Source organism: Phaenicophaeus curvirostris, chromosome 21, assembly GCF_032191515.1.
Source record: "Phaenicophaeus curvirostris isolate KB17595 chromosome 21, BPBGC_Pcur_1.0, whole genome shotgun sequence".
NCBI classification, from domain to species: Eukaryota; Metazoa; Chordata; class Aves; order Cuculiformes; family Cuculidae; genus Phaenicophaeus; species Phaenicophaeus curvirostris.
The window spans coordinates 2234757-2257339 of record NC_091412.1 but is presented as its reverse complement, the minus strand read 5'-3'; the positions used below and the strand labels follow the sequence as shown (position 1 = coordinate 2257339).

The following is a 22583-nucleotide window of genomic DNA, read 5'->3' as shown; positions in this document are numbered from 1 at the left end:
CAGGGATGGGGCAGCCACAGCTTCTCTGGGCAACCTGTTCCAGTGCCTCACCACTCTCATGGTGAAGAAATTTCTCCTATATCTGGTCTAAATCTGCCCCTCTCCCATTTATACCCATTGTCCCTCGTCCTGTCACTACAAGCCTTTGTAAAACTACCCAAGGATATCTGGTTGTTGAAAAAATCTGTGTGTGCTGGTTGAAATGAATTTCTTCATTGCTTGTGATTCATCCTTATGTTCCACTGGTAATGTTTTTTGTTCTGCTTTTTCCTTACAGCTTTTGAGCACAGGTTGTTTGGACGTGGAGAGGATGGCTGTACTATATCGGGAAGCACTGACACAGCTCTTTAGTAAACGGAAGAGTGCCCTTACAAGCTCCATGTTCTTTGATCTCTTCAAACGATTCCCGGTAAGTGTTGCTCACGGGGTGGTATGCTGTCTTCTGGTGGCTCCAAAGTACAGTTGTGATTCTGGGCAATGTAGGGAGAGAAACTTTTCTGCTTTATTCTGGCCTTTCATAGCTGCCGCAAGGTTTCCTAGGATCTTCGTCTGACTCTCAGTACTGCTTGCTTCAATAACAGTGCTGCAGAAGAGCTGGATCTCATTTGTGGGTTGGGATACTGCATGGAGAATGCAGATGAACAGAAGGCTGCTCTGATTTTCACCAGTATTCAAGATCATGTGGATGAGCAAGGTCTGCACAAAGGCAGAAGGAGTCAGCTTGTGTAAAGAGCTAATGCAGCTCCTCTCCAGCTTTGCTCTAATGTGCTTTATGAGAGATGGCTGGGGGAATTGAGGCTGTTTAGTCTGGAGAAGACGAGGCTGAGGAGAGACCTTATCACTGCCTACAACTACCTGAAAGGAGATTCTAGTGAAGTGGGTGTTGATCTCTTCTCCCATGTGACAGGCAGTAAGGCGAAAGGAAATGGCCTCAAGTTGCACCAGGGGAGGTTCAGATTGGACATCAGGAAAAATTTATTCAAAAAAGGGTATTCAGGGGCACAGGTTGAGTCACCATCTCTGGAGAGATTTAGAAGATGAGTAGACGAGGTGCTCAGGGGTCTTCTTTAGTAGTGCACAGGTATGGTTGGACTTGATGATTTCAAAGTTCTTTTCTAACCGAACGATTTTACCTACATGTACAATTTCTCTGTTTTCTTCAAGAAGGCTGTAGAGCTCAGAGCCCACTTGGAATCTAATCTGCAAGCTGGGTGTTTGGATAGTGTCTGAACTTGACCCGTGATTGGAGTTGATCTCCGCTAGGAGGACAGCCAGTTTTTAAGGAACAGGCCTTGGCTTTGAATGTCACACAGTTCTTCAGGGATTTTTAGGTCAGAGTGAGATGGAAACAGTTGCCAGAAGGCCTTTCCCAAGGGCTTCAATTTTTTAGAACTGAGGTCTCTTAGGAGGAGACATAGGCTTGTGTAACTGGGGAAGATGCTTTCAGACTCTGAGGGAATCCGTGCAGGATAGAGTTCTTCTGCATACCAGGTTTCTTGGGTGGCATTGTGGGCTGGTGTCCTATGTAAATTAGTGTAGTAAAGAAGGTTGTGTGCTGCCCACGTGGACAGCAAACTTGAGATCCCACATGCAAGTTTCCAGAGCCTGTGGATTCCATGTAACTATTCCTTGTAGAAATGGCTTTTAAAGTCTTTAAGCTCATCCCTTTTATAAAACAAAGGTAAGGATAAACACAGATACTGTTTAAAGCTGGCCTTTGCCCACTTGCTAGTGCTCCCCGACTTTTTAGTAGTCGTTTTACCCCAAAATAGAAGCCACTTCAGGTGATGTTGTTGGAATAAACATCTGTGTGATGCATTAGTGAACTGTACAGCAAACTACAGCAAACTGCTGCCAGTGCTGTGTCTGGGCCATCCCTTCCAGTCCCTGATAGATGGCATTAGAGGGATGCCAGGAAGGTATTTGCAATGCAGATACTTTCTCATTTCTTGTATCTGTGCCCCACAATTTGGAAATATTTTGCCTATGAACATAGAAATGGGTGGATTAGGCCAAAACAGAGATTCACTGAGCTCTGCTGGCATGTACCCCTCCTTTAGAAAGGTTGTTTTAATCACAACTTGTTACAAGGGACAGTTTTAAGATACCTTCTCTGCAGAGGCTTTCTTCCTGACACAGACGTTAGTATGTAGGTTCAGATCTTTCCCCAAGCTCTGACATTCTCCAGTCTGACTCAGCATGTTCTCAGTTGCCTCTGGGACTGTTCCTCTGTGTGAAGGGAACTGCCTACATAAAGCATCAGGCAGAAGCAGACTTAAATCAAGAACCAGGCAGAACACAGGGGGTGAAATCTTTTCCCGAATTTTCTGATTTAAGAGTTTTGCTGCGGGTTTCCTTGTGATCAAGATTTCACTCAGGGCTGGTGTGAGCAGAGCTGTTAATTTTCAAATAAGCTGTTGTTGATCTCTGGGCACTTTTCATTCTTGTGGCATTTTCTTCTCACTCGAGAAGCTGTGTAAAATATAAACTATTTTCCTTGAAAACCCAAATGTCTGTCAGCAAACCACTAATAAGAGACCTTGTCTGTCTTTGTTACAGATCATGTGCAAGCTATTAGTAGGTACTCTTGTCAAGTCTGTCACAGCAGGAGCGAGGCAACATCAGCAGGTAAGAAGGAAAACAAACAAACGAAGCTGTATTAAATATTCGATCAGAGAAGTCACTTAATCACGGCAGCTCAGATGATGCTTAATATGCTTATTTTTGCCTTTAGGGCTGCCCAATTTTGAGAAGTGGGCCTCCTGGGGGGAGAACTTTTGCAAATAGTGCCTTACTGCTTCAGGTGTGTGACTGAAGTTGTGGAGGTAGCTTGTGTATTGACAGTCACAGGCTTTCTTTGGTAGCATCTCCATTTAAAACTGCCTCCTGCTTTCAGGGTTGAGACCTGATTGCCTTCAGTCAATTATTCCTTGATTACTTTCTTACTGCAAAGATGTTCCTCTGTATTAATGTAGGGTGTTGTCATCCTTGCCTCCTAATGCTAACTGGGTGAGCTCCTTGAGTGTGCTCTGCGCCTTGCCAGCTGTCCTGCATTTTCTGAGCCATGTGCTTCCGTGTCTGGTTTAAACCCACTTGTACTATAGATCTGATTTTTGATGGTTGATTGCATGAGCCTGACTAACACAAAATTAGTGGAGCCTTATCAATAAATCATTGCAGGGTGACTGCACAGCTCGCTGTCTGGATTTTGAGTGCAGCGGGGGTGCCTTCCGCGCCGTCAATGACCGAAACGCCTTTAGGCCAACAGCACTGTCTTTCAAACTTTCCCACCCCCCAGCTGTAACATCCTCTGTCCCCTGCAGAATTACATCCTAGACTGACCTTTCTGTTTCATAAATACCTGTTTTATTGTTTCTGGTCGCTGGGGGGAATGTGAAGGGCAGGTGTGTGTTTACAGTAAGACTGCTTTACATTGTCGGTGCGAATTGTGTTTCAGGCTCTTCTACCCAACAGGAATGGCTCTGATTTAAACAAGAACAAGCAAAAATAAGAGAGTGAATTAAGCTATTCATAATTTCAGTGGATAGAAATAAGGATGTGTTACACAAATAACAAACAAACTAATTACAAGGCACATACTTGATCCTATTCGTGAGAGACTGAGAACAGCATCCCAAGTGGACAGCTTCATTTATGTGTGTATCTTTGCTTCCCCACAGGATTGGCATTGTCCTTCTTTCCGGGCTTCCACAGTTATCTGCTCAAGCTTTCTTTCCAGAGCCTGATTATCTGTGGGTGGGAGGCGTAGAGTAGGATGTGTGGTGCGCTGTGTGTGGGAAAGCAGATAGAGAACATGGATATCCTACTGTTTAAACAAAGGCAACATGGAGACTAAGCTGTGTAAAGCCTGGGGAGCTTGGAATTGCAGCTTTACGCTTTTTGCACACTATTTGCTTTTCAGGAATTCTGGCTTCCTCTCATCAAATGTCCCAAGTTACCAGGTTTTTAGTTAAATTTTCCCACTGATTCCCAATGCAAATGTGCTTCGGTGGGATCCTAGGGGCTTGGCGGCAAGCTCGATGGGTGTATGTGGCAAAGGGATGTTGTGAGTAAAATAGGGGGATAACTTCTCTGGAGCCTCTGCAGCTTCTGGCAGCCTCTGAGGGGCTCAGCTGCCCAGAGGACTGTCCTGAAGGCACTAAAGGTCTCCTGATACCATTAGGCCATCCATGATGGTTGAGAGGCAAGTGGGGTGGTCTCCCATTTTCAGCCCCTGAATATCAACCTCTAATCACTAAACTAGCTTAGTCCCAGAGACATTAGGCTTAATTCCCTTTCTGACACTCCTGTTATTAATGCTGATTGTTCTGACTACGCCTGCTGCATCTGTATGAACAGCTAATCCCACTGTGATTTCAGCTCCTTGGCTCTGCAGATCCCTTTGGCAGGGAGTCCCGCGCTGGGCTGTGCTGGGTGGGGAGAGCCGTGCTCTGCACGGGAAGGTGGGAGCTCTCTGCTCTGGCCAGTGTCTCCTGTTGGCCTGGCAAGGAACCTGCTGGCCGCTATCCCAGCTGGCCTGGGGAGGCCTTTCCCAAGGGGGCAGGAGCAGTGGGTGCTCTTCAGATTGAGTTTTCAAGTAGTTTTGAATAAAAGGAAAAGTGTTTTCTGTGGACGTAAGAGGAGGCATTCCTTCCTCCTCACCCTGAATATCTGAGAGCAGCATGGAGGCAGGGGGTTGTTCCAGCTTTCCTCTCCGACTGGTCTCTGAGTTTTTAAGGTCTTTAAGGCAAGATTGTGCAGCCATTGGTGTTCATGTCCAGCTCTTCCTTCAGGGGTGTCTGCTCTTGCTCAAGTGTAAAGTCAGGTTTGGTCACTAAGTGATGCCCTGGACTGGCTTGGCTGAGGTGATTTGCAGCACATCTCCCTGCCTGCTCAGGAAACCACACGGTGTAGGGCATGGCTTGGATCTGCCTGGGCTGCTGCAGGTCTGTTGAACTCAGTTTCTGGACAGTTGTAACTGAGAGAGGATCCTCTTGGAAATGCAAGAGCTGTTCAAGTGCCACTCAGCTGGCGTTGGCTTGGAGAGGAGCAGCCTGGCCTCTCCTGCCCCAGCTGTTTGCCTGGCCCTGGGGATCTCTCTGTCTGGTGCCCAGGCATTCATGCAGTTAAATCGTGAAATGGATGTGAGGATGATCTGGCTGAGAACTTACCTTCCTCTGGCACGCGTACCTCTTTCCCCTCCCTTTTGCCGTGTTAGCTTTGATCGATTCACTGGCCTTGTTCAGGGCACAGGGGCAGTCGTCATGGCAGGAGCTGCTGGGTGAAAGCTGTGATGTGCTTTATGTGGTGTTCGTTAACATGAATTACTGTTTCACTGCATTAAGTATGAGAATATTGGAAAGAAGAGTCTGTGTAGGGCTGTTGCTGATGTTTCGGGCATAGCTGCAGCCTTTCTGTGCATCCCGTCTCCTTCAGTTCCTCACCTCTAAAACTCAGAGTGCATCAAATCTCTCTGCAGCAGTCGTGGCTGTAAAGACAGAGGTGTTTGTAGCTGTCAGAGGGGATGTCGTGCTTTCCTCGGAGATATCTGAAGGTGGATGAATCAGAGGATGCATCTTGAAGCGGAGCTTGGCAGAAGAAAAGGAAACTTTAGAATAAAAGCATGACAGACATCCAGTCGGCCCTTTTCCTCTGCCACTGTTCCTGCATGCAGGAGGCAGGTTGTTCACCTCCATATCGAAGTGATTTGTGAGATAAAACAAACAGCACTTTGGGGGGTCAGAGCTCTTGAGATGGATTTAACCTGGCTCACAGTGGCTGGGTTGGGAAGTTTTCCTAGCAGTAAGCTCAGGCCTTATGAGGAGCGGCTGAGAGAGCTGGGGGTGTTTAGCCTGGAGAAGAGGAGGCTGAGGGGAGACCTCATTGCTCTCTCCAGCTCCCTGAAAGGAGGTTGTGGAGAGGAGGGAGCTGGGCTCTTCTCCCAAGTGACAGGGGACAGGACGAGAGGGAATGGCCTCAAGCTCCACCAGGGGAGGTTCAGGCTGGACATCAGGAAAAAATTTTTCACGGAAAGGGTGATTGGGCACTGGCAGAGGCTGCCCAGGGAGGTGGTTGTGTCACCTTCCCTGAAGGGGTTTAAGGGATGGGTGGAGGAGGTGCTGAGGGACATGGTTTAGTGATTGATGGGAATGGTTGGACTCGATGATCCGGTGGGTCTCTTCCAACTTGGTGATTCTATGATTCTATGATTCAACCCACGTAGCAAGTTTTACACTGGAAAGGTGAATTGTAGTGGTCTTAGTGAATTGGAAACCAAAACTTGTACATGCAGCCAAGTTCTGCTCCTCTGATGTTACTGCTGGAGTGTGGATGTCTGCAGGAGACTAATAACACAGTTTCCCTAGAAAAGGAAAGAGCTGGTGAGATTGGAGTCATTTGTGAGTGGGGAAGGAAGGGCAGGAGATGCCTGACCAGGGAAGGGGGGTGTCATCCCACCCTGAATTCACTTGGTATCTGTTTAAGCCTATACATCAGATAGATGCAAGATGAAGATCTGTGTGGTAGCAGGTCTGCAAAATCACCTTTATTCAGGCAGTTCATGCATCTGAGCTGGACTTCTTGCCTCTTGAAAGATGCTTGTGGCTGCAGGACATGAAGAATCGTACTCTGCCAGTTCAAATGCACTGTAGCTCTGGCAGCTCGGGCTTTGAATGCTCGCCGTTACCCGTTGACTGGCCTGTTTTTCCACCTCTTGAAGCGTGGAGCTAAAGAAGACAGACTGCTGTCCCAAAGGTGCCTGTATTCACGTTAAAATGCTTCAGGCCTTTAAAAAATGAGCACACTAACATTTGAATGTCGTGTCTTTTTTTTTGAACTGAGAAATCTATTGGGTTTTGCTGCAGTTTATTTTTTTAACTGCAGTAGCAGTCGGGATCTTTCTCCTAAACTCTTGTTGATCCTTGCTTTCCCTTATGTATAAGCTAAACCAACATATAACTTAAAACTGCACCATCTTCTCAGAATACGACTTGCCTCACGCCTGCCATGTGTTCTTGCAGTGCTGTCAACTGCAGAAAAAAGTGGATATAAATGGTATGAAGACACTATAGATTGTAAGCAACTACTGTGGCACTTTTCAAGACCTTTAGTGGTCAGAAGTGCTACGAGTTGAAGTGAAAAAAGAAAGAAGGTGGTAAAGAATGACATTTTTTTGGGTAGTCTAATCCAGCTTGTTGGGTGCAGCTCTGAGGACTGAGGTCCTGAGAATCAGTCCTGTTAAATATGACCTTGTGCTTGCTGTAATTGCCTGCAGAAATGTCTTTGGTGGTATGAAAATGGGACCAGTGTGCACATCACAATCTTTTTGTATGTATAGACAGATCTGATAGCTTTCTTTTACTGACAAGGTGTTTACACCCGAGTAAAGCATAGCTAATGTTTTTAGGATCCCCTACCTGCATGCACGTCTGCGCACATACACGTGCTCTGAGTGGCTGAGATATGAGCGATAGCGAAGGATTCATTCTTCAGTGGTAAAAGTGGTGTGGGAATATGACAAGCCATCAAAAGTGGAGCTTGCGTTACACCTTTGAGCTGACCCAGTGCTAATGAATCGTGTTAAGCGTCTGGCACAGATGATCCCACTGGCAGTGCGAAGCCTTACAGTTCTCCAAGTAGAATGTGTGCAGTGCTAACAGATGGGGGAGGCTTGTGTTGTTTTGTTGACTGGATGTTGCTGTCAGCCTGATGTCTTCCGTGAGCACTAAACGCCTTCTCGCCTTCTCTCAAATTCTGTTTAGAAAAACATACGTGAGCTTGTTCTCGCTTCCTCCTTTCTTAATGCAATTTGATCCTATTACTGCAGTTGTTTTGCAGGAGACCTTGACCTTCAAATTACTTCCTTGTGCCTTGTTTCAGTGGATGCAGCATTGCTTTTTCAATACACACAAAAGGCTTGGATTTTTGGCTTGTGCTGATGGGGATCAAGATGTGTTTAATTTAATGATTGTTGCGTGACTCAGCTACATACCAGAATCCTCCTGAGCCTTGGGTGAGGAATGTGTTCCTGGTTTATTTTTAGCAGCATCAGTAGCGCAGCTACAGTAACAATGAGTTCTGTAACTGCAGCCCTGGGCTGTCCCAATGCTGCTACAAACCCCTTGGTGGTGCATCGTTCATTGTTGTGCGCTGCTCATTGTGGTGAGGTTCTTACTGCACTGCCTGTCCACCCTGCTGTTCTCATGCATGCAGGGGCTGCCAGGGGACTGGATGAGTCTGTGAACTAACCCTTCTGGCCTAAAAACTTACTCTGTTAGACTGAAGAAGGGGAATGTGTGGCTGGTTGCACTGTGGTACCTGGCCTTACTGCTGATGCAGGCAAAATGCATCCTGCAAGTGCCTTCTTTGAGCTGGAAACAAGCTGAAGCACGGCCTCTCTGGAAGCTTGTGCTGAACTAGTGTGCTTTTCCCTGAGAAATCCAACTTGTTGACCAGCAATGTTGGAACTAGTTTGGAAAAGAAGAGTAGTAAGTGAAACATCCGTGGCTACCAAGGGTAAGGTGTTTTCCCATCTCACTTGGACTGGCAGACACTTAAAATCATAGGATGGTTTTGGTTGGAAAAGATCCTTAAGATCATTGAGTCCAACTATCAATCGAGCCCTGCTAAGTCCACCCCTAGACCGTGTCCCCATGTGCGACATCTACTCATCTTTTAAACACCTCCAGGGATGGTGAATCAACTGCCTCCCTGGGCAGCCCCTGCCAGTGCTTGAGAACCCTGTCAGTAAAGAAATTCCTACTAATATTAACCGAAATCTCCTCTGGCACATCTTGATGCCACTTTCCCTTGTCCTGTCACTGGCTACCAGGGAGAAGAGAGCCAACGGACACCTTGCTACAACCTCCTTAGACCACTTTTAGTTCATAACTTTTTCCTAGGGCTTAGGCAAACAATGTGCTACCTGCTTCTTGTTCTTTTCCTTTAGGAAAGGCACTAGGAATGCACATTTCAACACAATTACTAAGAGCCTTTGCATTTATTTCTGCACTGTGGTCACACATCAGTTTGGATACATCCCTGTTGTCTTATTTACATTTAAGGCTGTATTGATTGTGGTTGTTGCAGTAGCTGGGAGCGTAATGATGCTGTATTTGTCCATCAAGTGAGTTTATTTTCTGTGTTTTTGCTAGAACTCTGCAAAGCTGATGTAAGTGCGGGGCTGTCATCAAACTAATAAAAGTCATTTTACTTAGTGTGGAGATGAGAATGGGCACTGAGACATAGTTCAAAATGTCATCTTATGTCACACAGATTCATTAACATTTCAAAATGTGGTTTTTTATAAAGCAGTCTGGGACAAGGAACCCTTTAAGATCTATCTAATAGAGAGTGTATTTTAGGTAAGCTGCTAATTAATCTTGGTGCTTTGGCAGTCTCCCCAAAGGGATCAAACATATATAGACATTATTTTACAGAACTGAAGCAATTCTGTGCCAGAGCTGCCATCACCAGAAGGATAAAATATGATCCCAATGTCCTGCCAAAGAGGTCCTGGCTGGTTGACAGTTATCCTTCTGCATGGTTTGTGTTCTATGTAAGCATCTAAGTTAAAAAGTAATTAAATTTTAATACAGCAAGAACAGTAAAAGCACTCCAAAGCTGCAGCAGCCAGCACCCCTCTGTGTGTGTGTGGGAGGATTCCTCCTCGTGCTGTGAGATGAATGGATCGCTGCATTAACACACCGTGCCCTGCCTGCCTTCTCACAGATAGTTTCCAGCAGGTGGTATAGGAAGGACTCGTTATGGAATATTTTGCATAAACTGTTGCTAATAATGAAGCAAAACAAACCTCCCTGGAGAAGTTAAGCTCTGCCTCCTTTGCATCGGTAATGAGAGCTGGGCTGCTGGCTCTCCTAAGCGACACGCTGTGGCTGAAGGGTCCCATTCCTTCCAAGCATCCTCCATGCCCTTGGCAGAGGGAGGACGCGCTGCGCCCGTGGAGGTGTCGGCAGGGAGAGGGCTTGGCTCAGGGTCTGGTGGAGGGGAGCAGATCCTCAGAGCTGAGTTACTCACAAACAGCAATTGTCTTGTGTAAGGTACTGTTACGGTGGCTCTTGCCTGCATGCTTCTTCCTTCTTGTTCAGAATGCACCCTCTCTTCAGGGCAGAGAAATCATTTGCAGCTGGAAAATATCTGTCACATGGATATACCGAGACTCCAGTCAGTGCCCCTCTCCTGTTCCTGTTTTTGTTTTGGGTAAGGAGGCAGTCAAGGAGATCATGTGCTTTGCAAGGTAAAGATGAGCTCTGGGTGGGCTCGTGCACATTTTTGAGCTATCTGACCGTGAGCCAGTGAAGCCGTGACATGTCCTGGCCCTGGGGATGTAAACTGCCCCTCTGAAGCCAAGGAGGAAATGGTTGAATGCTCAAGTGCTTTGCTGGGTCAGGGCCAGTGCGCTCTCCACATTTTTTGTAGACGTTTTTAATTCCTAGACCTTTAGTATATTTGTGGATTATTGCATCCCAGCTTTTTGTTTTTGAAAGCATCTCTTGCACTGGGATTGCTCAAAGAAGCTGTCTTCCTTTGGCAAGCTGGAGGACACCGACAGCATCTATAATGTCTGATGCTCTTTGGAAAGGTGTCTGGTGCTGCAGTGAAATGTAGTGTGCTCTGAACTGCTGTATAAGCCGTGTTGCTCTCTTCCTTTCCTCTCTTGTGTAAGACGGTTGAAAATTTAAAAAGATCTGTTTTAAATGTTTCAGATCCTCCTGACTGCATTTAAGTGAGTGCTTGAAATCCCATGGCGTGAGTTTTAACTTCTATTTACATTGAAAGCTTTGTGTGCTCATGGTGTATTTCACTTGGACCAAGGCAACAAGGTCTTCTTGGAGCATCATGCCTGGTGTTAGCTCTTTACCTTAGTTTATTTTCTCTGTGGTATTGGGGTTTGGGTTTTTTTTTCTCTTCTATTTCTTGGTGCCTTTTAATGGCACCTGTGTTGCCCACACAAATATCCATAACGATACCAGGGGTCAATTTACTGTCACTGAAAAACTGCCCTCTTAGCAGTCCCAGACTTTATATTCCGTCATACTCAGTACAGCACAAACAAATCATGAAAAAGCTCCTCTTTGCCTTTTTATTCTCATTCTGGAGGTACAGACTCTGTTTATTCTGCTCACTGTTGTTCAGCTGATTGTGTTGGTGATTGTGTATCAAATCATGGAATCATAGAATGGGTTGGGTTGGAAGGGACCTTAAAGCCCATCCAGCTCCAACCCCTGCCATGGGCAGGAACACCTTCCTCTGGATCAGGGGCTCCAATTAAGAAAATGGGAAGGTCATGTACGCTTTTGTTGTTGCTGTAGACACAGCTGCTGGCAAGAGCTCTCCAAGGTTGGGACGGGTCCGTAGCATTAGCAGCCCTGTGTATCAGATGACCTTGCTAAGTTAGAGACCTACCATACTGCAGTGATTTTCCAAGACTGAGTAATTTCCCATCAAACTACGTTAAACTTGCCATCTGACATGAGGAGAGGTGGTCTTTTTTTAAAGAGAGAATGAACCACCTCGGTGCGTTCTGCTCAGCCTGACAAACACAGCCCCTTTGGCAATTTGATGAGTGGATGTTAGTGTAGAGCAAATGGGAAAAGGTTGCTTGGAGGCTCGCTCATCGCTATGTGTTTAATAACAGCTTAACAAAACCAGGAGAGGAAGAAATGGTTGTGGTTGTGATGAAATTGATAATTATCTCCATCACATGGGCTTGAGTTGTGTTGGTGTTACAAAATAAGACGAGAACATCAGGATAGAAACCTGTTGTGTTGAAGTTCTGAGTGATGGTTCCTGCTGTGTTTACAGTCAACTCTTGGATCCTGCTTTGGAAATACTTGGAAGGGTGTTTTGTTGGCAAGTGAGGAAAGATTAGGGTTTCTGCAGCATAAAATGAAATGCCCGCCTTGACTGTGTTCACTAACAAGGATGTTCTTAAGAGTTTGTATAGAACGTGGTAGGTTCCTTGTTTGAGGATTGGGGAGGAATGGGGTTTGGCCACTTCTGTTTCTGCTTTCCCTTGGCATGTCTTTAAGTGGCAATTTGGCAAAGGCTGAAGCACATGAACAGAGTTCGGATTTCCCTGCAGGATTTCTAAGCAGCCACCTAGAGGGACATTCCTGTCCCAAGGGCAACATGCAGTCTGTTGTAGAATCACAGGTTGGTTTGGGTTGGAAGGGGCCTCAAAGCCCATCCAGTCCCACCCCCTGCCATGGGCAGGGACACCTCCCACTGGATCAGGGGCTCCAAGTCCCATCCAGCCTGGCCTTGAACCCCTCCAGGGATGGGGCAGCCACCACTGCTCTGGGCAGCCTGGGCCAGGGCCTCCCCACCCTCACAGGAGGTTCATGGCATGGGGCTTCTCTCTGTGGATTCTGCAAAACGGGAAGATCTGCTGGTGAGGGCCTGAAACGATTAATCTACACAGTTCAAGCCAGTACAATTTCCAACTTCTTTTTTTTGCTTAGCAGTGCTGTTTATTCCAATGTTCTGAGCTAACAATTTTACTGACGTGTGAGTACTATTTTTTGTAATCCTGCTTGAAAGCTAAACTTCAATAATTGATGTCTGAGTGAATGGGAATTCTAATTTCTCATTATCTGCTGATAAATGTTCTCAAAAGCTGAAAACCTTTGTCCTTGCAGCATCATAACTGTTGTAGTGAATCAGGGGCAGCAGCTAAAAGGCACACAGTGCCTAGGCAACGTGGGTTTTTTTTAATATGTACTGCTCTTAAATCTCTTAAATTATTAAATTTGACTTTAGCAAAGCCTCTTTAAAAAGGCCGCATTATGCGGTAGCTGAATAGCCTAAAGAAAATCCCATCTCCTGCCTCTCCTGAATTGAGGAAAATTGGCTTTGTTGTGCAGAGGAGGCATCAGGCTCAGAAAGCTTTGGGAGGAGCAGCCACGTGAGGGGACCGGAGAGGATGGCTTTGGTTTTGGTCTTAACTGAGGTGTGCAAGCAACATGAGGTGTCAGCGGAGCTTCTTAGTGTTTAACAATGCAATATATATGTGTGTGTGTGTAAAAGGAAAATGGAAGCTTTTGGGGTCGGTTGGGTTTTTTTTCCAAGAGGAAGACTGGGTTCAAGAGAAAGGATAGCGCCCCAGATGACTTTGCAAGAGATTTCTCGGTATTTGTTGATGTTTCTTTGAGCCTCATCTATTGGGATGGTCTGTGAGAATCTTGGCTTTTATTTCTTAACCAAAGGGCATTTCATGCTCTGGTGCTTAGAGGGAGGAGCTTGTGAGAGCAACGTGGAAATTCTCCAAAATAAACAGTGCTGTAGCAAGAAACCAAATTGTCTTAGGTTGTATTTTTTCTTAAATTGTGACTTTATTCTTAACTTGGCAGAGAAGTATGTTGGGGAGTGGAGAGGGAAACAGGAATATTTCCTGATCATTATTATTAATATATTTTAATACGGTAAGGGAAAGGTTTGTATGCACAGAACCAGTTGCTGCTGTTTTCTCCTCGGCGTGCCCTATGGTACCAGTGCTCCCCACCAATATTCCAGTCCTGTAACTGCCCATTACAGACAGAGCAAGAAAGCATCGGTGCTCATTGGAACTCATCCATGTTCTCTTCTGATTTGTCCTGTGTTCTCATGGCTCACTTAATTGCAGCATCTTTTTATTTCTCAAGAATTTAGGATAAGATATCGACTTTATTTTTTTTTTTTTTGGAGGGAAGCACTAAGACTGATTGGCCTTTCCGATACGGTAAGTGGCTCCCCATGGGAGAAATGAATCTCTGTGCTTACCAAAGCAGCAGACCAATATCATAGAATCATAGAATAACCAGGTTGGAAGAGACCCACCGGATCATCGAGTCCAACCATTCCTATCAAACACTAAACCATGCCCCTTAGCACCTTGTCCACCCGTGCCTTAAAAACCTCCAGGAAAGGGGACTCAACCACCTCCCTGGGCAGTTCCAGTGCACTGTTCCAGTGCCCAATGACCCTTTCTGTGAAATATAAGCCTGTATATTGCTGTGTCCTGAGGGCCTGCCTGCTGGCCTTGGGTGAAAGTGGAGCACGAGTTAAAGAACATCTTCTCTAGCCCTGGATGCTCAGTGGCTCTGTCTTTGTTGTGTGTAATGGACTTGATGATCCGATGGGTCTTTTCCAACCTGGTGATTCTATGATTCTATTCCAAGCTGGTGTCCAACACCAGCAGCGAGGCCCGGTCCAAGAGGTCAGTGTGTTGTTTCAGATGTTCACTCTTTGGACTGCCCAGCTGCCCCACAGACCCTTCATCTCCAGCAGAAAGCCCGCAGCCACCGAAGCTCAGTGGTTAACATGCAGACATCCTCTGAAAAACGGTGGTGTCGAATTCTCTCCCTGCATGTAGTGACTCATCTCTACTGCCTGTAACATCTAGCGACATCTTATTCCTGTCACCGCTTCTGCCTAGATTCTGGTGACTGTAGGAGGGAGTTTTGAGTTTAAATTATTTGCCCCCTGTCCCAGCTGCTCAGGCTGAAGCCAACTGTGCTTATGCCCAGTGGTGCTGGCCACAAATGTCCTTGTGCAGCCTCCTGCAGGCTCTCACAAATGGGCTCCTCTGGTTAAGCAAGAGCACGATGGGGCTTTTGCTCTGACCAAACCGTCTCTGTTTGCAGAGGAACCAAGCATGGAAAAAATCTGCTCCCCAGCAGCAGTGGAGAGAATGTGATTTGCAGAGTCCTTGATAAAACAAATGAAGTAACGCTGTTCTAGGGCGTGAAGAAACCTGTGTAGAAGTCAGTGCTGTAAATACACTCCGGTCTGCAGGCAGCCTGCTGCTGTGTCTTGACTGCTTGTCCTGCTGGCTCAGGTGCACTTAAAAAAACATTCTGGTGTGATTGTGTCAGTGAAAGCAGTGACAGTTTTTCCCTGTAGGGCTGTGGCTGATGTCGCTGGTGTAGGTGCAGCTGTGTTTGATGAAGGTGGTTTCTCTAGGGTGCAGCTCACTCCACATTTGCAGCCAGGTTGAGTGGTGGTGGTTTAAGTGCCCGTGCCTTGCAGTAGCTGTTTTCATGTTGTGGAGGAGGAGAATGTGCCAGCATAGCTGACGTGATCAAACTTTCAGTAGTGTAGACAAGTCCTTGGCAGCAGCAGAATGAAGTTAACAGCCCATCTGATCCATGCGACAGTGGCTGTTCAGAGTCTCAGGAATAGCAATGGAATTGTATGGATTTCTTCACTTCTGATTGGTGCTGCTGTAATGCAGGACATCTGAGGCATGGGTGGAGAGGTTCCTGAAGGATAATAACAATAAAGAGGAGAGGGGAGTTAGCAGGAGGGGTAGAAAGATGGAGATCTTGTCACAGTCAGTTTTGTCTCAATTGCTGTCTTCCAGGAAGCTTTATTCTTCCCAAGTAGGGAAGGTAGTAACATCACAAATCCAAAAGCAGAAGCTTCGGAAGTGGGTACCAACATCTTATTCTAGTACCACATCTCATGCATTTGGTTTTCCCCTGCTTGCAGACATTTTAGTGAGAGATTTCCACCATCCCCAAGTCACTGGTGTTGAGCCTCTTCCATGGATGTGAGAGACCCAATTCTCCTGCTGCTGCAGGAACATAGCAGTCAGCCTTACCTGGTGATGGGCAGGTGATTGCATTTCCATCTCCTACTTCGCCTTGAGCTCCACGTTGCTAAGAGTGACTGGGAAGTTGGCCTGCACTGAGAATTACTGCTGTTATATCTTCTAGCTGCTTAAGAGGACACACAAATCCTGTGTTTGCAAACTGCTGTTTAGCTTGCTCAGAAGCTGGCTAGAGAGAGGGATGTTGGCTGTTTCAGGTGTTTAGAAATAAAAGTTAACATAAAAAACCCCCACAAACCCAGCAGAGTTCACTAATTGTTTTTTGCACTCAGGCTTCAACAGATCATCTAGTGATGATCAAATGAACAAAATGTGTCCCGTGTGTGACAATTATTTGCGATGTGCTAATATGCAAGCTGCTGTGAGGTGTTTAAAGGTTCCTGGATGGAAAGCATCCTGCCCTGTCTGTGGAAATCTGTTTTTTTTCTGGAAAGGAAGAACAGGTACAATCTACTTTGCATGGAACTTGGGTGCATTGCAGGTTGGCAAGAGCTTGATGACTTAGGATGCTTGGTGTGAGTACAAATAGGATTGCTTTTCTCATCCAAAGCTGTAAAATGTGATTTAGGTGTCACCTAAATGCTTTACATGCTGTAATTAACCAGCCTTGCAAAATTTTTCTTATCCATTTGTCACAGGAACTTAATTTAAGCTGTAAAACATCATTGGTTTTGAGCACTTTTTGGCAAGGAAAATTTTGTTCCTGAGCTCATAAATCTCCTGTTAGGTGTTGTTTTGGCAAGACCAGGCTGAGGGAGGGTTGGGAGGAAAGTTCTCCCTGACCCCAAGCTTGACGTGTTGGTAGAAGGAAGGTGTTGGAGCAGGGGGAGGTGGTTCATGGGTGGGGGTTTCTGGACAATGTTCAGTTCTATTGCATTTTTGTTTCTTCTCTGTTCCTGGAGCCAGGAGGGCACATGTGCTGACTTGGAAGCTGGCATCTGGTAGGCTGGCCAACATGTATCCTGCTCACGTTCTCCTACCTCAGACAGCAATATCGGACCTTGTCAAGACTGGCTGAGGAAATGTCTTGAACGAGCTGATTGATTAGTCTGAACACACTGGATTGGAGCAGGAAATATTGAATTTGGCTCTGAGACGGTTGATCACGCAGAAGAGATTTTCATGGTCTTTCCTGGGTCAGCAGGAGCTGTCTGTGAATCTGCTCACAGACACCAGGAGGCTGTGTAGTGGTGGCTAACATCTCGTTCCTGCTGAGAGGCAGCCGTGCTGCGGCAGTGCTCTCCCACAGGCCTGCTCATGTCCTGGTGTGCACTGGAGCTGCAGACAGGAGCTGTGCACCAGAAGCTTTCTTGTACTTGCTGCTCAGTGTGGTGCACGGTGAGGCCCTGGCCCCAGTTGCCCAGGTAAGTTGTGGCTGCCCCGTCCCTGGAGGCGTTAAAGGCCAGGTTGGATGGGCCTTGGAGCTCTTGATTCAGTGGGAGGTGTCCCTGCCCTTGACAGGGGTGTTGACAGTAGATCATCTTTAAGGTCCCTTCCAACCTAAACCATTTTATGATTCTGTGATTCAGGCTGAGCCTGGGAACATCTCTAGGCGAGGTGGGGCAGCCAGAACAGGAAAGGTGCTCCCTGCATCCTCTGAACAGAGGGAAGAGCAGGGTAAAGCTGGGGTAGAAGTAGATGTCTAATTTACAGTGCTGCCTCGGAGCACTGACAGCACATTTCTTGACCAAGATATGGTTATGGAGATGCTCAGGTGTCCTGGCATGGGCAGTTCTGCATAACAAAGCATGCGGCGTGTTGTTGCAACGCTCCCGTTTATCCCAGAAGGCGCTGGCACTTGGCACTCTGAAACCTTTTAGACAGCAGCTAAATGAGAATCTTGCCTTCAGTGCTCGTGTGTGCCTTGTTCCAGAAGCATGGAGGAAGTTTAAAATTAACTTTTGTTCTCAAAAGTAGTTTTCTTAAGCCACCACCAGGGCTTTGCAGTATCCTCCCTTCTGTTGAACTGGATAAATATATGGAATGTGCATGTTTGTGCCGTGTCTGTAATACTGCAATTACAGCTTGTGGATTGAGGAAAACGGATTTCACAAATGTTCCTTAACACCTTTGGATTTCACTTTTTACATCTAAAGCCTTCAAGGCTTGTGTGTTTTAAGTAAATAATTGGCATTTGATGCTGGTTCAGTATGGATACTCATTCTTCATGGAGTCATAGGATGGCTTGAGTGGGAAGGGACATTAAAGCCCACCCAGTTCCACCCCTGCCATGAGCAGGGACACCTCCCACTGGATCAGGGGCTCCAAGCCCTATCTAACCTGGCCTTGAACACCTCCAGGGATGGGGCAGCCACCACTGCTCTGGGCAGCCTGGGCCGTGACCTCCCTGTCCTCACAGCGAAACATTTTTGCCTAAGATCTCATCTCAGTCTTCCGTCTTGCAGCTGAACCCTTTTCCCTCATCCTATCCCTGCCCTCCCCGATTAAGAGCCCCTCCCAATTTTCCTGCAGGTCCCCTTTAAGGATTTTTGTTTGTCCTTAACTTTTTTTTTTTTTTTGACTCTTCTTGCCTCCCTCAGAGACCTTGCAGCTTGGTCTTGTTGAGGTCACCAGGCTGTGTGAAACTCCAGGCTTGTCATTTAGTCTCAAGTTCAAGCCCTCTGTTAAACATTGCCATCAGAGTTCTTAGCTGCAAAGACTTGCCCACAGCTTGTTGGAGTGCCTGGTCTTCTATAATTCTCATTTTAATGTGGCAAGGAAGGTTAGGAAGCTTGCATAGATATATATTTGTCTTATGTATTGGACTGCAGCTGCTTCTGAGCAACCTGCTGCAAGGAGCAGGGAGCACCATTGTCGTGGGCCTTGTTCTTTTTTCCCCTCTCATAATTTGTCCTTTTGGATAAGCTGCTAGGCTGTTCCTAACTTGGCCTCTGGCTGCCAAACCGTTATCAAACTTGTAGCTTTTAGGCTCAGAAATGCTCAAATGCACGAAAGAAATGTGGTAAGGAATTAAAAGCAAGCCCTGAAACTAAGCTGCTCTGTTGGAGCCTTTTCTCTCCATCCCACACCCATCGGTGTAAAAGTAGAGTAGTTTAATGGTGCAGTAGAAATGAGGATGGATTGGCACTTGCTTCATGGCTTTGCATGCTGTTTGTTTTCTTTTTACAAAGGTTTTGACATTAATTGGAAGGGACTTTAGCTGTGTTGCTCTGGGTACCCTGCCCTGCAGTAATAAATGAGAGGTTATTTGATAACCAATGGTCTTGTTGGTTGAAGCTTACTGGGGGGTTGGGTTTTGAGGGTGGTGCGTTATTTTTTCTTTTAAACATGAAACAAATTGTAGGTTGCTGAGGAATTTCTTCATAGTTTTACTATTTCTTAAAAGTTGAAGAAAGCTTATTTAGAATTGCCTGTATTCTTGACATGTGTCCTCATACCCCAGCTCTCCAGGTATGGTTTGTCACGAATGCAGCGGGTGATTTGTGTGATTGTGGTCTCAAAGGGCTCAGTAGGTGAGAATTTCTGGAAGTGCAATTCTTTTTTTGACATATCCCTATGGCTGTAGAATAGTCTTAATGCTGAAGGTTACATCCTGAGAGCTGCTGGCACTGAATCAGGTGTGCTAGCAGGTCAGGTTATGCTGTAGCTTTGCTGCTGCAGCATCTATACCAGAAGGGAGACAACAATGCTCTGAAACACCAGTACCCTGTGTGGTGTGATACCACCTCTGTGTTTGTCTCCTGGACCTCCAAGAGCAGTGAAATGGTGATAGCACTAAAGCTCTTGATGCTTCTCAGTTCTAAAGACATACGAGTTGCACAAACTTGCGATTTTCTTGTTGTGTATATATATATATATATAAAAGGAAAAAGAAGCTCTTGCAATGCTGGTGATGTGCTTCACATTGATAAAACTGTGTCCACGATGCAAAAATGATAAGTACAAGGTGGGGAAAATCCATATAGATGTCTTTGGTAAGCATTTCAACTCCCGGCTGCTTCCTTTATGATGTGCAGGGAGGTCTGATGTAGCTCAGATACTATCCTGGGTCAGCCCTGAGGAGGCCTATCTCTCCTGCCATATGCTCCAGGCAGACCAGTTCAACTCACTGCCTCTCTCCCGTGAGCTGGAAATGCCCTCAGGGAATTTGGAGAGGTTAATTAGCTGTAGGCTGTGAGCTGCCTTGAGATGGGCTGAGAATATGGCTCTGGAAAGCTCAGGCTTCGTGGTTTGTGTGTTGCCATGTGGGCTTATCTTCAGTTCTGTGGTGGCAGGGGCTGGCCGCTGATTTCAGCCTCTTTCCTCAGGGGACTGTGTCTGTGTGGTATCTTTTTTTTCACTTGCTTGCAAAACTACCTCCAGCTAGTGCCCTAAAACCCTTGAGATTGAGAAAATAGGTTCTTTTGACATCAGAAATGAGTGTCTTGTTACTAACTGTGTGCTTCTCTTTGAAAACCCACTCCGGATTTAGGTCATTCCTTCACCTCTCCAACATTGCAAACAGTATCTTTACATCATTGTGGACAAAGGCTACTTTGGTTCTGGCTTCTCTCTTTCACAACTGCAGTGACTGAAAGACACCTTGCTCTGTTCCCTCTGTCCTGCTAACCTGGATGGTCTCATCTGCATGGAGGCTGGGAGAGCTGCTCTTCTCACCAACGTGGCTGCTAGAGATTTACTTTCAATGAGAAAACAGGGTCAGAATTGGTAGGGTTTAATCCATTCCTTGCCATTTTAAATACTCAGGCTGTACATCTTGTCTTTTCCCATGAAGGGTACGTTGTACTTTGTACAACCCAACAACCTGCCAGCATCCATTCCTTTTTAGCATCTAAATGGGGTAGGTGAGCGCATCTGGGAATTACCAGCACATCTTGGTTACCACAGAGAGCACATTTACTATTTCAGAATATAATCTTGGCCGTTTAGGCTGAAAGGCATCTCTCATAATCATTGTAGATGAGAAAGAAATAAACAAAGCTGGCAGAAAATCACAGGGTCGGCGCTGCAGTTTGTTACTGTTTGTTCTCTGCTCCCACGTGGACTGATGATGAGCGTTTCTGCTTAACTTAGTCGTCTCCTTGATAGATATATGTGGGAGTATATATATCTACTATCCCTACTTGAATGGACTTTGCTTTTATTTATTTCTTTACTATTTTATGGTCTCTCTTTTTAAAAATTGCCATTAGGGACAAGATGTTTCTATTGGGCAGTTGGATGGCTCCTAGGGCCCAGGATGGGCTGCAACATTCTCCTCCTTTAGTAAGAAGCTCTAATGTGGCTGTCAGCCACTTCTGACTGTTCTCACGCATTTTTATTTGCAAGATTATGCATATGTGGTGGGGGGACAACTTTCTCTTCTGAACTGGTAGCTGGGACTCTTGAGTCTTCTGCTATTTTTGTCCATTTGTGAAGTGTTGATAATGCTTGGCTCTCTTGTAGAGCTGTCAGGAGCACAGCAGGCTTGTTTTGGCACTGAGAAGATGCAGAGAACCCTGTATGATATCCTTAGAATCACAGAATAGTTTGGGTTGGAAGGGACCTTAAAGATCATCCAGTCCCACCCCCTGCCATGAGCAGGGACACCTCCCACTGGATCAGGCTTCCCAAGGCCTCATCCAACCTGTCCTTGAACACCTCCAGGGATGGGGCAGCCACCACTGCTCTGGGCAACCTGTTCCAGTGCCTCTCCACTCTTATCAGTAAAGAAATTCCTCCTTATGTCTAGTCTAAATCTGCTTGTCTCCAGTTTATAGCCATTGCCTCTAGTCCTGTCACCAGAAGCCTTTGTGAACAGTCCCTCCTCAGCTTTCTTGTAGCCCCTTCAGGTACTGGAAGGTCGCTCTAAGGTCTCATCGGAGCCTTCTCCAGGCTGAACAAGCCAAACTTTCTCAGCCTGTCCTCATATGGGAGGTGCTCTGGCCCTTGGATCATCCTTGTACCCTCCTCTGGACCCGTTCCAACAACTCCATCTCCTTCTTATGTTGAGGATTCCAGAGCTGGACACAATACTCCAGGTGAGGTCTCACAAGAGAGGAATAGAGAGGCAGAATCCCGTCCTTCATCCTGCTGGCCACACTGCTGTTGATGCAGCCCAGGACATGGGTGGCCTTTGGGGCCGTGAGCGCACATTGCCGGCTCATGTCCAGCTAATGAAGGGTATTGTTCTGGCAGCTTTCAAAATTGCCAAATACTTGTAAGACAATAAAAAAATGTAGTGTGATATGTCAAGATGGGCAAGTAAGATGGCTTGTGCTTCCTGGAATCACCCTCTGAAGCCAGTGTGAGGAGGGGATGAACATTCATTTCTAAACACATGGATGTTCGCACTGCATTGTGTCCATTTATTTGAGAAGATAAATCAAGGGAAATGAACTGCAAAGAAAGTACTGTTTCTTTTTGACCTCAAGGAAATGATTCCTAGAGATCTGACTCACTTTGGGTCTTTCCTTCCTTCTGCAAAGTGCTCGTACTCTTTGCTCCTCTTTACGTGACAAAGCAGACATTACCTGGTGAAGCTCCTGGAGGTTGTGAGAGCGATTCCTCTTTGAGTATTTAAAACCCTTTTGGCAAATTCTGCCAGAGACTGTTCTATGGGGAGCTGATTCATTCCTTTTCAGTCACTGGTTTGGTGTTCTTCAGCCCTGACAGATCAACGTGTGGCTGAAAAGCCATTGATGAGGACTGCTACTTTCCAAAGTGGTGTGGAGCTTGTGGTCCTGCTTGCTGGTTTGTTGTCTCTTGACATTCAGGTTCCTTTTTCACGTGCTGAGAGGTGCTTTGAGCAATGTGTGAGGGTTACACCTCTTTCTAAAGAAGAAACTTGGTGCCTCTCCTCTTTTCATAGAATCATAGAATCACCAGGTTAGAAAAGACCCATCGGATCATCGCGTCCAACCATTCCCATCAATCACTAAACCATGTCCCTCAGCACCTCATCCACCCGTCCCTTAAACACCTCCAGGGAAGGTGACTCAAACACCTCCCTGGGCAGCCTCTGCCAGTGCCC

The 22583-nt window shown here is 46.2% G+C and overlaps 1 protein-coding gene across 1 annotated transcript in view; it reads left to right on the top strand.

The window, feature by feature from the left end:
- MYBBP1A (MYB binding protein 1a) overlaps positions 1-22583 on the top strand; it is a 68121-nt gene that overhangs the window by 21675 nt on the left and 23863 nt on the right. The window contains exons 22-23 of the mRNA XM_069873919.1: positions 278-409; positions 2560-2628. Coding sequence (XP_069730020.1) covers positions 278-409; positions 2560-2628 — 201 coding nt within the window. The remainder of the gene's footprint in view (positions 1-277; positions 410-2559; positions 2629-22583) is intronic.